The sequence below is a fragment of the Amphibalanus amphitrite genome, unplaced genomic scaffold (assembly GCF_019059575.1).
Source record: "Amphibalanus amphitrite isolate SeventyFive unplaced genomic scaffold, NRLGWU_Aamphi_draft 000786F_arrow, whole genome shotgun sequence".
NCBI classification, from domain to species: Eukaryota; Metazoa; Arthropoda; class Thecostraca; order Balanomorpha; family Balanidae; genus Amphibalanus; species Amphibalanus amphitrite.
Window position 1 is genome coordinate 48,311 of NW_024882280.1, and position 14,242 is coordinate 62,552.

At 49.2% G+C, this 14,242-nt stretch overlaps 1 protein-coding gene across 1 annotated transcript; it reads right to left on the reverse strand.

Annotated features, from left to right (window-relative positions):
- Positions 1-201: 201 nt before the first annotated feature.
- Positions 202-10,480, reverse strand: LOC122366129. The gene is made up of 4 exons (XM_043337983.1): positions 7,821-10,480; positions 5,511-6,245; positions 2,918-3,221; positions 202-2,743 (listed from the first exon to the last, which is right to left on the reverse strand). Exons 1-3 carry the CDS (start codon positions 9,562-9,564, stop codon positions 2,923-2,925), a joined length of 2,778 nt encoding a protein of 925 aa, XP_043193918.1. The 5' UTR covers positions 9,565-10,480; the 3' UTR covers positions 202-2,743; positions 2,918-2,922.
- Positions 10,481-14,242: the final 3,762 nt, after the last annotated feature.

Here is a 14,242-nt window from a genome sequence, read left to right on the forward strand (position 1 = left end):
GTCGGTCGTAGACGCGCATTTTTGGCCCCTACGTTCGCACGCCAATATCGTACGCCCAATAAATCTCTGACAAGTATTCATCTGATTAAGGAATGAGTTGCAAAAGAACTGCAGTTGCAGTCTATACCTGAACTACCAATTTTGTTACGGCACTGTCGATATTCGTCAAAGTCGGAAGAGCTATTATGAAACACACTCGAATGACAACGGATTCCTGTATTATTTCATCGATCAGATAAGACATGTATAGAGATAAATTGATGACAGCCCGCCGTGAGCATGCAACTTAACAACCAGTCCCAAGTTATCTTCATAAACGTCTAATATAAATATTTTTGACTTTAACTAGATTCCAAGGGGACTAGGTATCCCCCTGGCGGCTGAAATGTAAAAGTTATAGTTAGGGCATAGCTCCTATAGATGACGCTCTGACGGCTGGAAACTGATGATCTCGTCCCGTGATTACGCTAACAGCTATGCCGAACTTTTTTTGTGCATGGTGATTCTTACACGAAAAGCTATCTAATAGCCTGCTTACCAGCGTGCGATTTTTACTTTTCATCTTAGTTTTCGCTTCTTTTAGGTACTTTACCTTGCCAAGTGCCCACCTACTTTCAAAAGGTCAGCGCCGCCCCTGTCAATGCTGCGTGCTATCACCCATTGGCAGTGAGAAATATTGATCAATGAGAATGAATGGCCATCGCCCAGCACCATTTGTCTTTCCATTGGCTACGTTCGCATAGTATGCACTATGCATTAGTGATGTTAATCACAGAAAATCAGAACACCGCTACCAAACCAAATACAAACAAAGACCATAGGAAAATACCGAAACCGAACCAATCGGTTGGACTGCAAATATCTATCTTATGCAACATATTCATTAGAAGAATGCCTACGTCTGATTCCTTGGGTGCACGCCGTTGCAAATGTATAAAAAACGCACAATGACAGATGACACGCCTTGGATGACACGAAAATCGAAGTCGCCGAGTGGATTCGAACCACCTACCTCTAAATCACCAGTCAGATACTCTAACCACTTCGCCACGGCGACATCATATTTTAAGCAGCTTAAATGTAATTAATTTAAAACCTAGCTTCAATAGACGCCACCAAGGGCGAGGACCGAAAGTATGACGCCACGCTGACGTCACTCAGGAGGCACGCTATTGGTCGGCCGATTCGTGTAATACAATTGGCGAATACGCGGCCCGGTCTGACTTCGCAGTTAGCTGGGTCGTGCCTGGCTAATATTATATTAACACTACATCCAGTGGCCACCACATCCAACGGTTATCATGTACTGATTCGGTACAGATTGGTATGTATGTACCGATCGATACACCTCCTAATGTCTACATAGTTTTTACAAGATTGCACATTACACAAGACATGTATCATAAAAAGTGAGTGTTCACTGACATCAGTGAGTATCATAAACAACAGTGAGTGTTCACTGAGCTCATTTCAATAAATGGCATCATCGAACAACAATTTGTACTTGTATGACAACATACGTCACCCTGTAACACTTCCAATGCGTTCAATAAGTAAGTTCCGGAGTGCAATTACATAAAATTCACGCGGTCTACGCACGTGATTTTTTCAGGGATTAGAATTCGGACCTTCATGTCGAAGTGACCGCATTTTCAGCTTCTTATTCCAATTCTGTGACGATATGGAGCGGATCAAATAACACCATTTTTTTAGACTGCTTTAGAAATGGCATCGGCCACCCGAGAGGATCAACGTTCAGTGATACGATTCCTAGCTATCCAGGGCTAGCCGGCGGCTAACATCCACGCCAACTTCGTGAATGTGTACGGGAGCCATGCTCTTAGTGATTCCGCAGTTCTGAAGCGGAAGAAAATGTTTGGGGAGGGGAGGGAGAGCGTGCGCGACCTGGCACGTGCAGGCAGGCTGAGGACGATGGTCACAGCCACTGACGTCGCCAAAGTGGAGGAGATGGTGATGGCCAACAAAAAGATTACTGTCCAGGCGATAACAGAAAGCCTAAACATAAGCCTACGCGAGGATCATTAGAGACCATCTCCTGCCAGTAATCGCCAGTTGCCCCCCCCCCCCCCCCCCCCGAGAAGGCCCGTGGTCGGTTCATCCTCCACCAGGATTGCGCGCCTCCTCACCGTGCCCTCGTGGCCGAGGGATGCCCTGCAGGCAGTGAGGGCATCGAGGTGCTCTAACACCATCCCTACTCTCCCGACGGCACGCAGTGACTATTGGCTGTTCGCAGACATGAATAAAAATATCCGGGGCCGGAGGTTCGGCTCGCGGTCTGCACTCGGATCTGCTTTTTACCAGTATGGCGAAAAGGCCCTCACTCAAAGCTTCCGTGCGGCCATCCGGGACCTGGCCAAGCGATGGGAACGATGCGTTCGCCTGCAGGGCGAGTTCGTCGAGCCGTGAGCCATGTTTGGTTGAGATGTGCCAAAAAATAAACGAGTTATATCGAAACGGTACTTACTTATTGAACATACTGGTACAATTATTTACACGTCAATCGTCATGAACATCGTGAACATTGCCATATTGCACATAATGATACCAACTCCTTTCTTCAATGGAACGGTGATATACAGTATTGGTCAATGTTTTTTTTTCTATTTCCAATATCTACACAGTCGACACATTTTGAACTTCTCTGGCACCACAAATTTCTGACCCTCGACTTGTTCTCCGTATGTGGCGCCTCCTCGGGGTGGTCCGCGACTCTGCTGATATCCTGAAACACAAACAGAGTAGGATTGGACATGGCAAATATTTGCCTCAGGAGGCCTGAGGAACATGCATAATGTATCCCTAGTGTTTTTCATCTCTTCCAAGATTTCGTTCAATGTGAATTTTATTCTTATTATGTGAGATAAATATGGAATATTTTTCACCCAAATCAACTCACGTCGGTCACTTTCTGTGGCGCCGCTCCCGGCTGTTCCGCCGACAGCCGAGGCGCCGCTCCAGATCCTTCCTCTCCTGCCGGTGACGTCTCCTCTGCTCCTCCAGCTCCTGGTTGTGCCGCTCCTGGAGCTGGATACGCTGCTGGCGGTGTCTTCGGGTGACCTCTATTAGGTTCCTGAGGTGTTCAACGTTCCGGCTCGGCTGCCGCCCCTGACGTTGTTCTTCTTCTTGATGTTGTTGTTGCTGCTGCTGTTGTCGTTGGCCATGTTGTTGCTGCTTCTGTTGCCTCTCATGGTTCTTGGGGTCTGGAATCAGAAGGGCATGATGTACTGTTTACATCGAGTCATCGACCCTGATTGTATAAGATTGGTGTGTAGATGCGTATTTTGCTTTTAGATGCAGAAATACAGGGTCTTTCATAATGAATGTTACTTTTGAAAGAGCTATTTCTCAGGACATATATGTTCCTCATGTATTATGTACCATCACATGAAACAGAAACACATTAGCGTTTTTGCACACACAACTTTCATTTTAATGCTCCTCAGGAATTTCCCACTGATCGCCCTTAATTACGGTACACGTTTCGGCCCTCTGATGAAGGTGTCGCACCCCGCGCCTCACAACGTCTGGGTCCAGGCTTCCAGTAAACCCTTCCACTGTGGTTCGCAGTGGATGGCTGCGGGAGGGTTTTGTCTCAGATCAGCCAATGCGACTCCCCAAAACCAGTAGTCCAGCGGGGAGAGGTCAGGACTCCGTGGTGGCCATGGTCGCTCGTTGAGGCGGCTGATAACGCGCTCTTCGAAATTTTCGATCAGCCACTGGCGCAACAGCTGACGTGGTGTGCACTGTGGCACCATCCTGCTGGAACCACAGGCCGTCTCTTTGAACCTTGTCCCTGACCTGAGGCAGAAGCATTCCTTGAGCAGCCTGAGGTAAGCCACCTCGTTCAGTGTTGACCCAGGGGAGAGCCAATGGATGAAGACTTGTCCCTCGACCGTAATCCGTAATGCGTTTTGGTGGTGTCGACATACTCTGCTTTTGCGTGAAAGAAAATTGGCGTTGTGATTTTTTTTTTTGGAACAAAACCCTAATCAATTTGCAACAATACGTACATATATAAAATTCACGCGGAAGTGATAAATTAAGAGCTCCTAACTATATGTTCAAAAGTAACATTCATTATGAAAGACCCTGTAATTGAAACTCCCGTCAATTTGTCAGCTACGCTAGGATCTCTACCGCTTTGGCTAGGACATGTCGGAATGGTCAATCAATTCTGATGATATGTTTAAAAGTAACATGTTTTACGGAGTTAAGATTACCATGGAACGCGGTATGTAACACGGTATACATCCTATCGATGTACGTTTAAATGATAACTTGACTATAGGATGGCGCTTTATGATTTCCTCATTTACGTTGTACTTTTACTGTTAACATATCTTTTTAACGAACAAGATATAGTAAGATTGACATTACCGCAATCGGGCGAGAAATGAGTCGAATATTAATGCTTATAACGTGAACAGGTTGTTGGACGAGCGTTCTTATCAACCTTTTTTGACTAACTTATCCTTTTGCTAGTGTTTATGTTAGTGTTCGAGATTTATCCGGTCGTTCTTCTATTATAAAAAATACAACACAATTTTGTTTACCCCTGAATCTTAACCCTCGCCGCACATGCCATTTTCCCATCTTCCCATCCTAGAACGCACATGGGGGGGGGGGTTGCCACCCCCCCCCCGCGCCGTTTCGTTCCTGTTGGAGATAGAGCTTAGCGGTAAAGACCAAAAAGATTCTTTGGGAAGAGACGAATCCAATGATACCCGATTTTACCTTCTCAGGTCAGTCATTGACCTTCCAGGTCAGGTCAAACTAAAAAATGTTGCTGTTTTGGGTCACCGTTGGATATCAAGTGCGCTGCTTATCATATACCGATGACGATGCCCTTTCCTGGTGCCAAGCCAGCTAGAACCTCTTTGTCACACTACCCGACCAGATTTTTGCTGCTGAGGTCATTTCAGGTCAAGTTAGGTCAAGGTCAGTTATATGTGTTTGTATGTCTGTGTGTGTCTGTGTGTATACTGATGTGTGCACCGATTGTTTTTGTGTCCATATTACATGAAATCATGATCTGAGAAGCTTTTACCAAAAATGCAGGCAAAAAAACTTCACAAAAAGTAAATTCAGCTTGCCTAAAACGCAATTATCTTAGATGACCTAGGTTGACCTTGACCCTGACCTTGACCCCTATACATCGTCGAACAACATGTTCCATGATAGGTGGGAGGTAAGACTGGCAAAAAGGCCGAAATCAAGGTGTCAAAAGCTCACAAGGCCCATGACAAACGCAAGATGTTGAGAATTGGCCATTTGGGTCATGACATGACCTGACAAACAAGGTCATATCTCCGAAACCAAAAATCACAAAAACTTGAAATTTTCAGTGGACATCAAAAACGGATAGAGGAGCACCTATACCAAAAATCAGCTCTCTAGCTCTAAAAATGTTGAGTGTAGAGCAGAAAGACTACCTGGGGGGTGGCAATCACCCCCCCCCCCCCCATGTGCGGGCGAGGGTTAACTCTTACCTCGCACCAATGACTCTTCCTCCTCCTCTTCCAGTTCCAGGTCCTTCTCCTGTCTCTTCCTGGGTTCCTCCTTAAACTCCAGTTCCTTCTCCAGTTCCTTCTCCAGTTCCTTCTCCAGCTCCTTCTTCAGTTCCTTCCCCAACTCCTTCCCCAGCTGCTGACGCCTCCTGCTGCACTCCTCCAGCAGCCGATCCAGCTCCTCCCCTGTCCAGATGTTCGGGTACCTCTCCTCCAGCTCTTGTGACTCGCTTTGGTGTCTCCGCTTCAGCTTGTTCCACTGCCTCTGGACCTTCTGCGCCAGGTCTCCCCACTCTATCTGGTGCTGTCGCTCAAGCTCTTCCGACTTTCTTCGGTTTCTGCGATTCAGAAGCTCCAAATGCCTCTGACGTCTCTCTTGCTGCGCCTGCCCATGGTTCTGTAGCTCCACGCACCTGGTAGCACTCTCGTGTCGTTGTTGGAGGCTCTTCAGCTCGTCATGGTGCCGCATTTCCATGATCCGCCACTGTTTGTCATGACGTCGCTCCAGACTCCGGCACTCCCCAGCATACCGCTGGTTGAGACTCTTCTTCTTCTCGTAGCCCCACCGCTCCAGCTGCTGCCACAGCTGCTGGTGCTGTCGCTCCAGCTGCTCCCATTTCTCTCGCTGAGGGCGAGGCAGACCCTCCACTGTCTGCTCCTCGTCTGGGCCGCGCCGCTCCTCGCCACCGGCATCTCCGTCGTCATCCTGCTCCGAGTCTGGAGCACAGTAGGTCAGACGGAATTAAAGAGCTGGTTGGTCCAATGTGATTTATCAGTAAACAGCAGCATATAGGAAGGTCAGAAGGATAATTATCGTGTAAGTGGTCACTGTCAGCGGGGTCAGGTGTGGATGGGGACGGGGTCAGTCAGTGGGGTCAGGTGGGAGGTCAGTCAGTCAGTGGGGTCATGTGGGAGGTCAGTCAGTGGGGTCAGGTGGGAGGTCAGTCCGTGGGGTCAGGTGGGAGGTCAGTCAGTGGGGTCAGGTGGGAGGTCAGTCCGTGGGGTCAGGTGGGAGGTCATTCAGGAGGATCGCGGTGAAACAGAAGCAGAACGCAAACATTTGATTCTGTTAGTAGATGTTTGGTCATAATGCTCTGTCACAGGGCATAACCCTTCTTGAATTAGAAAACAAAATATATTATGCGTAAGCTTTCTAATTAAGTTAACAGAAAGCCTGATCGTTAACCCTATTAGTGGCAGGGGGGTTGTTTTTATCCACCCCTCAGGTTTTTCGGGAATATCTCCGAAACCGCTGAAGCTACGATGCTGAAATTTTCTGACTTTTCCTAAAACTAAATTGGGCACATTCCCTGAAAATTTCAAGTTCATAACTTTACCAGGGGCGGCTCCAGAGCACTGGGAATTGGGGGGTCCTATTCGTGAAGCGAGTCATTTGGGCGAAGATCACGATGCTGCACCAGTTTTACGAACAGTGAATGAAAGGTATAATGTGATAACATATACAGTTATTGTGCATCCTCTTTTGACACGTTTTTGCTATAATAGGCGGATCCAGGCGTCCAAAAAGGGGGGTTATGTTTTACCTCCCAACATAGGTGCCCTGACACCGCCTATGCATGATCAATACAATTGTAGTCGTTCTATCATAAGAAAATTGTAACATAACAAGACCATTACCACCCTTTTTAGAAACAGTACCAACAAAAACCTTATTTACTATACTTTTTGTGCACCCCCAATCTCAATGATCTGTATCCGCCTATGATTTTTGAAAATGCATATTTTTAGGATCCATGTGAATTCCTGGTTCATTCTCTATCGATCGGCAAAAGTTGCGTTAAGATTGGTTCAGAAACCTGGCCGTGATAAACAGTCTAAAATGTATCTGCAATTTGCCCGTTTTTAGGCCCCTCTATCCCCCCTATTGACATTTTTTAATTTTTATTTTTTAGAAATGTAGATCACGTTGAGCAAAATCGAATGCCGTTTGAATTTTGAAAATCGGCCCGCTAGATCTCGAGATATCAAGGGGGGGTCGTAAACAGCCCCCCCTGCCACTAATAGGGGGTAGCCAGGAGCCTGCCACTAATAGCGTTAAAACATAACGTCTAACGCCATGCAATGCTAATGCGAATGAGTTAACATGTAGGATATATGAAAACGCTCTTAGTGGTAATATTCCGCCTCATAACTAATATCTCAATTTCCTTCAAATCACTGAGCTTTATTCAGTCATTCTAGTGTTTTACCGCCACGTCTCAAAATACACCGGTATTATGAAATATAAATGGAACTCTTTGAGTAACAGTAGTCGGTGCTATTTCTTCTTACCTTCTGAGTCAGTCTCGTCCACCGCCAGGCAGTACGGTGTCATCTCCCATCGGTCCGGCCACCAGCCGGTGACGGCGTCATAGGCCGTACGCAGCCGGTCACCGGACAGCAGCTGCTGCAGCCGGCGGCGCCAGAGGCCGGCCGTGGCGGCCACAGACGCGGCGTCCATCTCTGGCAGTCGGTCATGGAGCAGCCTATGAAGGTTGATGTCCAAGAACCGCTCCAACTCCTCCCGGGTCTCCTGGTAGGTACGCATTGGTCGGTAGTTACTCATCCAGTCGTTCTTATTTCTCCGGTCTATCCTCCGCCACCAGTCCATCTTACCCGGCGCGTTCACGCGGACAGCCTGCAGCAGCAGCTCGGGCCGCAGCAGCAGCTCGGCACGGCCCCGCGGCGTGTTCAGCTCGGCGGTCAGTCCGGCCGGCCGCTCCTCCAGCGGCCGCCGCAGCTGCTGACTACACCAGGTGGCCACCCTGTCCGGGTCACCCAGCAGGAACTCCAGGTCAGACCTGGTGAGGAGTTGTATCAGGGGGGTCACGTCCAGCGTGACAATGTCACTGACTGGTGACGTCATCACTGTCCCGCCTACCAGGTCCGCCGGGTCGACCACAGCCCACGCCATAAACAGGTAACACTGCTGGCTGTGTGTTCCTGAGTAGCAGTAGTGCCACCACTGTAGTAGTAGTGGGGCCGTGCGGACCAGCGGAGGGATGGCCATCTTCCACCAGATCTCCCGCCACGGAGCCGTGGGGCGGTTATACACACCGTCCAGTACAGCCTCCCGGACCAGCGTCTGTCCGAGGCGGAGCCGCAGCTCACGCTCTGAGAGCGGCTCCGTCCCGCCCTCCAGCAGCAGATCCACGTCCCACCGATCCTCACAGACTGCCATCAGAAGGAGCGTGGCATGCTCCCTAATGAACCGTATGGTGTCGATGATATCCTGTCGCTCCTTTGCGCTGAGTTCAGCCGCCACATCAATGTTGTGATCGAAAAAGCAAGGTAGTCTTCCGGTGGTTAAGTTTTCCTCCAAGCAAACAAGAATTTTGTGGACACCGTCAGTGATGCCTTTCCACATTCGAGGGGGCGTGGTTTGGGCCAACCAGAGACCCGCCGTCTTTATAAAATAAGACTTTAATTTCACCTCATCGCTCATCACCTCGTTCTTTTTCAACATATTTTTAATCGCTTTTAACGCCATGATAGCCGTTCGTATGACTGAAGTGAGGTGGTGAACGGTGACCAGCTCCGCCCGTGAGTAGGAAATCCGAAACTCGATAGACTCGGTGTCACTGCCAGGCCTGCCGGTCGGCACGAGATGCACTCCGAAGCGACGGATATCGTCCCGTGCCGCCGCTGGTGGAAAATCATGCTCCAGGTGACATCCGTCGAGCTGGTCTTCTGCCGGCCACCACCCACGCACATGGATACAGGGCACGAAGTCAACACCGCCGTCTGAAATATCATGTGATGACCTGACATTGACCGCCGGTCCGGCGGTGGTGATTTCTCCTTCTCTCATGCCCCGAGAAAAGTTCAGCATGAGATTGCGCATGGAGTGTGCCGGCAGTGCCTCCAGTGCCTTCTCGTGGCAGCACTTCGTCGTCTTGACCCAGTGCAGCGTCACGAAGCCTGGGTTTTTGGTCGGTCGGGCCCACAGCTGAGGGGCAGACTGTGGAATAACAACGGCCGGCTCCTCTCTCTTTCCGGGCGCCGCCCAGCGGAAGGGACCGTTGAACTCGAACATCAGATCAAAATCTGACGTCCCCCCTTGGCCGACTCTACCGTCCGACAGACCCTCGACACTGCTGCCCGATCCGTTGATGGAGGTTACCCTGGGGCAGGCGCGGATACAAGGGGGGGGGGGGCATGGGGGCCATGGCCCCCCCCTTGGCCGATTTTTTTCAAAAATAAAATAAAAAGTTAAAAAGTTAAAAAGCTGAAAAGGGGGCCTCCTGAAAATAAAGTGGCCGAAATCCGATGAGTTTTTTTTTTAACCTACCCACTTAGTTATTTCTTAGAAGACTAGCTGAGAAGACTTCTTTGTTAGAAGATTGGTAAAGCTTTTCATAACTTGGAGGTCTCTTATACTCACAGAGATGACCACTTTTACAGGGCCTCCTAACCTGCACAGAGGGCCTCCAAGCCTGCACAGATGTTGAGATGTTGCCTGAACAGCTAGATAAGCTCAATAGACGCAGTTTTTTTTTGGGGGGGGGGGGCCCAACAAGTGGGAAGATGGGGCCTCCAACAGGTGGATTATGGGGGGCCTCCTCGTTTGTAATGGCCCCTCCCTTGGAGATTTTCTGGATCCGCCCCTGCCCTGGGGGGCTGGTCGGGTTGGCAGTACCGACACCGGGCGGCGGAGGAATCATTGAGATCCTGCAGAGCTGCCATGAGCGGTTCTCCTACCAGCCTGGCGACAGTGTATCTTACCTCAGACGCGGCACAGTACGCCTGATCCCCAGCGGAGTGGTTGTCCACAAGGTCCAGTGCCAGTAGCAGAGTGTCCGGTATCAAATATGCACTCGATCCGTACTTCTCCACAATCGTTCTCACTTGCCAGTTAATACCTCTATACATATTCCTTATCCACTCGGCTCTTCTCACACAATATGTCTGTGGTCGTGACATGGCTGCTGGCTGCTCCGACTCTCCCGGACTGACTGAGGTCGGCCGACGCCGCTGTAGATATATACCGACCCCGACAGGAACACAGATAAGACGGAGCGCTCTGTGGCCGTGTCCGTCCAGTGGCAGCGACTGGCGCGCTGCAGGGCAGCGAAATCAGGAGTAGCACTATGGTAGATAGATGTAGTGCGGTATAAATTAGCGTGCCGTTGTGTTGACCCTGCACTGGGAAATTCGGCTGAATCAGGATTTAAAACGTATGTTTATGGAAATAAGAACATTTTCAACAAGTCTAGACATCAAAATCAAACTTGGATTGGAGTGCATTTAGACCCTACATTATACTGTGGCAAACAAACTGGAAATCTGCATGAACAAATTGGCCACAATGTTTGAAAATAATGCCTGATTCCCTAACGGGTCCTTGAAGTTTGGTGACAATATCTGTAATGCTTAGGGAGCTAGCGGGGCCGTTTCGGCCCTCTTACGGGACGCGGCAGTATAATGACACAATTTGCCTCTTCAGCCAATTGTTAGGTACACTGATTGACCTCCAATGAGATGTATTTTGAGCTGGTGCCGTCAAACGTCCAACGGCAGTCCGTCCCATTCCCGTACAGCGAGCTGTAACAAAGGCGCCGCAGACCGGGTTCTGTGTGGGTTCTCGGCAGCGCGTGGCTGCAGCCGCACCTCGTGTCGGGCGGCAATGGTGCGTGACGTCACCGATTGTTGCCGGGAGCACCTCCGGTCTGCAAGTCCTAAATTAGGGTGTGCACCATGAAAAATGGTGAATAACTCAAATGAAGCAAACCGTGCTTGATACCAATGAGCGGACTAAACTCACATTGACGGAGTTTGTTGCTGATTTTTAATTTTATCTTCCTAAAAACGTCTGCTTTATGCGATTTCCCACCCTCCGTAAGTCACAGAGGTGGCCTTTATTCTGCATTGGATACTTCTAGCGGCCGGATGTGGCCGAGAGTAGAATTCCAGACGAGTTTCATTCACTAGCTGCGACCTGACGGACGATAGCTGGACAGCCGGTTTCAAGGGGCCGCATTACTCGCCGCTCTTCAGAGTGTCGGACGGTGAGACCCGTACATTATTGCGTAATTAGTAAATGGTAAGGAGGCGTCACAAACCTGTTTCGTGATGTGCATAGAGACACGGGCTTATCTGGGATGAACGGCTATGTATCGAGATTGGCTGTCTCGTGACGGGGACTAACCGATCTCACTAAACTGAACTAGAGTCAGTGTCTGTTGATACACTCTGTTCTGTTCTCTACCAATCCTCTGGTGGTCTGAGGTGATGGTCAGAGAGGAGAGGACCGCTGCAGCCACGGTCAGCTGGGCCCCGGGGGATGATGTCACTGGTGGTACTCAGGTCAATGAAGGTCACCAAAAGTCCAATTTTGAGATGTTATGTCTGTTATTTCGTACGCTCTGTAGAGTTTTTCGTCACTGGTCGCGTCGTTTCCCAATTATGTAAACACGCAAAGAATGTTGCCAAGAAATCATCTGAAACGAACAGGAAAAGTGTTACATTTGCTCGAACCGGACCTGTTTCAAGTTCCCGAATCCTCATGACATGACCTGGACCCATAGATGATTATTTACATGTGACCCGACCCGGGCAAGTCGCGTCAGCTCCATCTTGGACTGTATTTTCCAGATTGCTGCCCCGTCCCCAGACCCCCCTTTCCTAACCGACGCCATGCCAACCGCACCATCCTGCCTGCGGCTAGGGGAGACGGCGGTGCCAGCCTGCCTATCTGACGGCCCTCCTGGCCAGCCAGCTGCAGTTTAGGTCACCCTTCCTGTGGTGGACGTGGCGGTACAGATCATCGCTAAAAATGGAGCCTGACGGGTATCCTGTCGATGTCTCATGTTTTTCACCATATAAGGCGTCTTTTGAAGTAGAGAGAGAGAGAGAGAGAGAGAGAGAGAGAGAGAGAGAGAGAGAGAGAGAGAGAGAGAGAGAGAGAGAGAGAGAGAGAGAGAGAGAGAGAGAGAGAGAGAGAGAGAGAGAGAGAGAGAGAGAGAGAGAGAGAGAGAGAGAGAGAGAGAGAGAGAGAGAGAGAGAGAGAGAGAGAGAGAGAGAGAGAGAGAGAGAGAGAGAGAGAGAGAGAGAGAGAGAGAGAGAGAGAGAGAAATAGATTATCATCATTGGATACAAATAAATAGATGCAATCATTGGAAAATTGTAACTTTATAGTACATTACATTGTAACCTTACAGCTTTTCTCATGTAATAAACATTGAATAACAACAGTTGACGTTCGCTGAATTTTATTAACCCTCGCCCGTAAACGGCGAACTGCCACCTTCGCCCATGCAGGGGGCGGGGGTTGGTGCGACCCCCCCTTGGCGTTTGAAAACGGAGCGTCGTAGAGCTTAGCGAAAAAGACCAACGGATTGCTCTCGCCGAGATCTCGCGATTGGTGGTATATTTTTGGGTCCTAGGTCAACATTTGACCTACTTTTGACCGGTCAAAGGTCAAATTTTCGAAAAAATAGACTTTTTTCAACTTTCGGCGGCGATTGCGGCAAAACGGTGGGAGATATCGACTTGAAACCTTCACTATCGTGTTCCTTGATCAATTCTCTATCGTTTGGTATGTATTTCGTTTCCCTAGCTCTAAAAATGGCGCGTTGGGAGCGCCGGAAGTCGGCAAGGTCACAGTCGGCGACAGAAATTCGAAAAATCAAAATTTAAATTTTTGAAATCTGATTGTATTTTTGGATTTGGGAGGTCCATTTGCTCCCTATAGAAGCTAATATTGCTGCATATTCCCATTGAGGTGACAAGAATTAGCAAAATAGTGGTTCGGGCGCTTTTCAAAACTAGTACCGGACGCTGTTCCTCTTGTGACGTCATAGCTCCGTGACCTGACCTGACCCGGTCAAGTTTCTTATACCATATGATAGCCAATACTTGCCCCAACATGCATGGGAAGTTTCATCACGATCCATCAACCGATGTCCGTACCACCGGCAGGAAACCTCGGGCGTTGGCACTCAGTTTGTGAAAATCCGGCCGGAGGCTGTTCCCTTTGTGACGTCATAACTCCGTGACCTGACATGACCCGGTCAAATTTTTTTCTATCAAAAGATGCGCAAGGTTTGCCCCATAAGGTACCCAAAATTTGGCGGCGCTGCGCGCCGCCGTTTTTGCACTATTTCCGAAAAGCCTCAGGGGGGGGGGGTTGCACCAACCCCCCCCCCTACATGGGCGAGGGTTAACAACATTGCTTGTTGGTACAATCATTGGAGCTGCCTTAGGTATACAATATACAAACATAAATTTACCACCTACCTTCACACTGTCTGGGGCTCGATCTCCGTCGGGAGCCAGACGGACGCAATATACACGGATTTATCTGCGGCTTTCCAAAGCGTAAACCATAAATTACTCGTGTTCAAACTGTCAGAATCTTACTGTATTATAGCGGCAAAATGTTTGATTGGTTCGCCTCGTACCTGTCGGAGAGAGAGCAGAGAGTGGTCGGGAATGGAAAAACTTCTGAGTGGGCTAAAGTAAAATCTGGAGTTCCGGAGGGGGCTCTTCTGGCCCCTCTGCTTTTTGTCTATTCATCATTGATTTGCCGACGGCTGTGACTTCGTCCATGTGCGTGATGTATGCGGACGACGTCAAAATCTGCCGGCGAATTTCATCTCCTGCTGCAGATTGCGGCCTTCTTCAAACCGACCTCATCAACATTTGCAAATGGTCCACCGATTGGTGTCTTTCTCTCAACGCTCAGAAGTGCATTTCGTTCACGATCGCTCTAA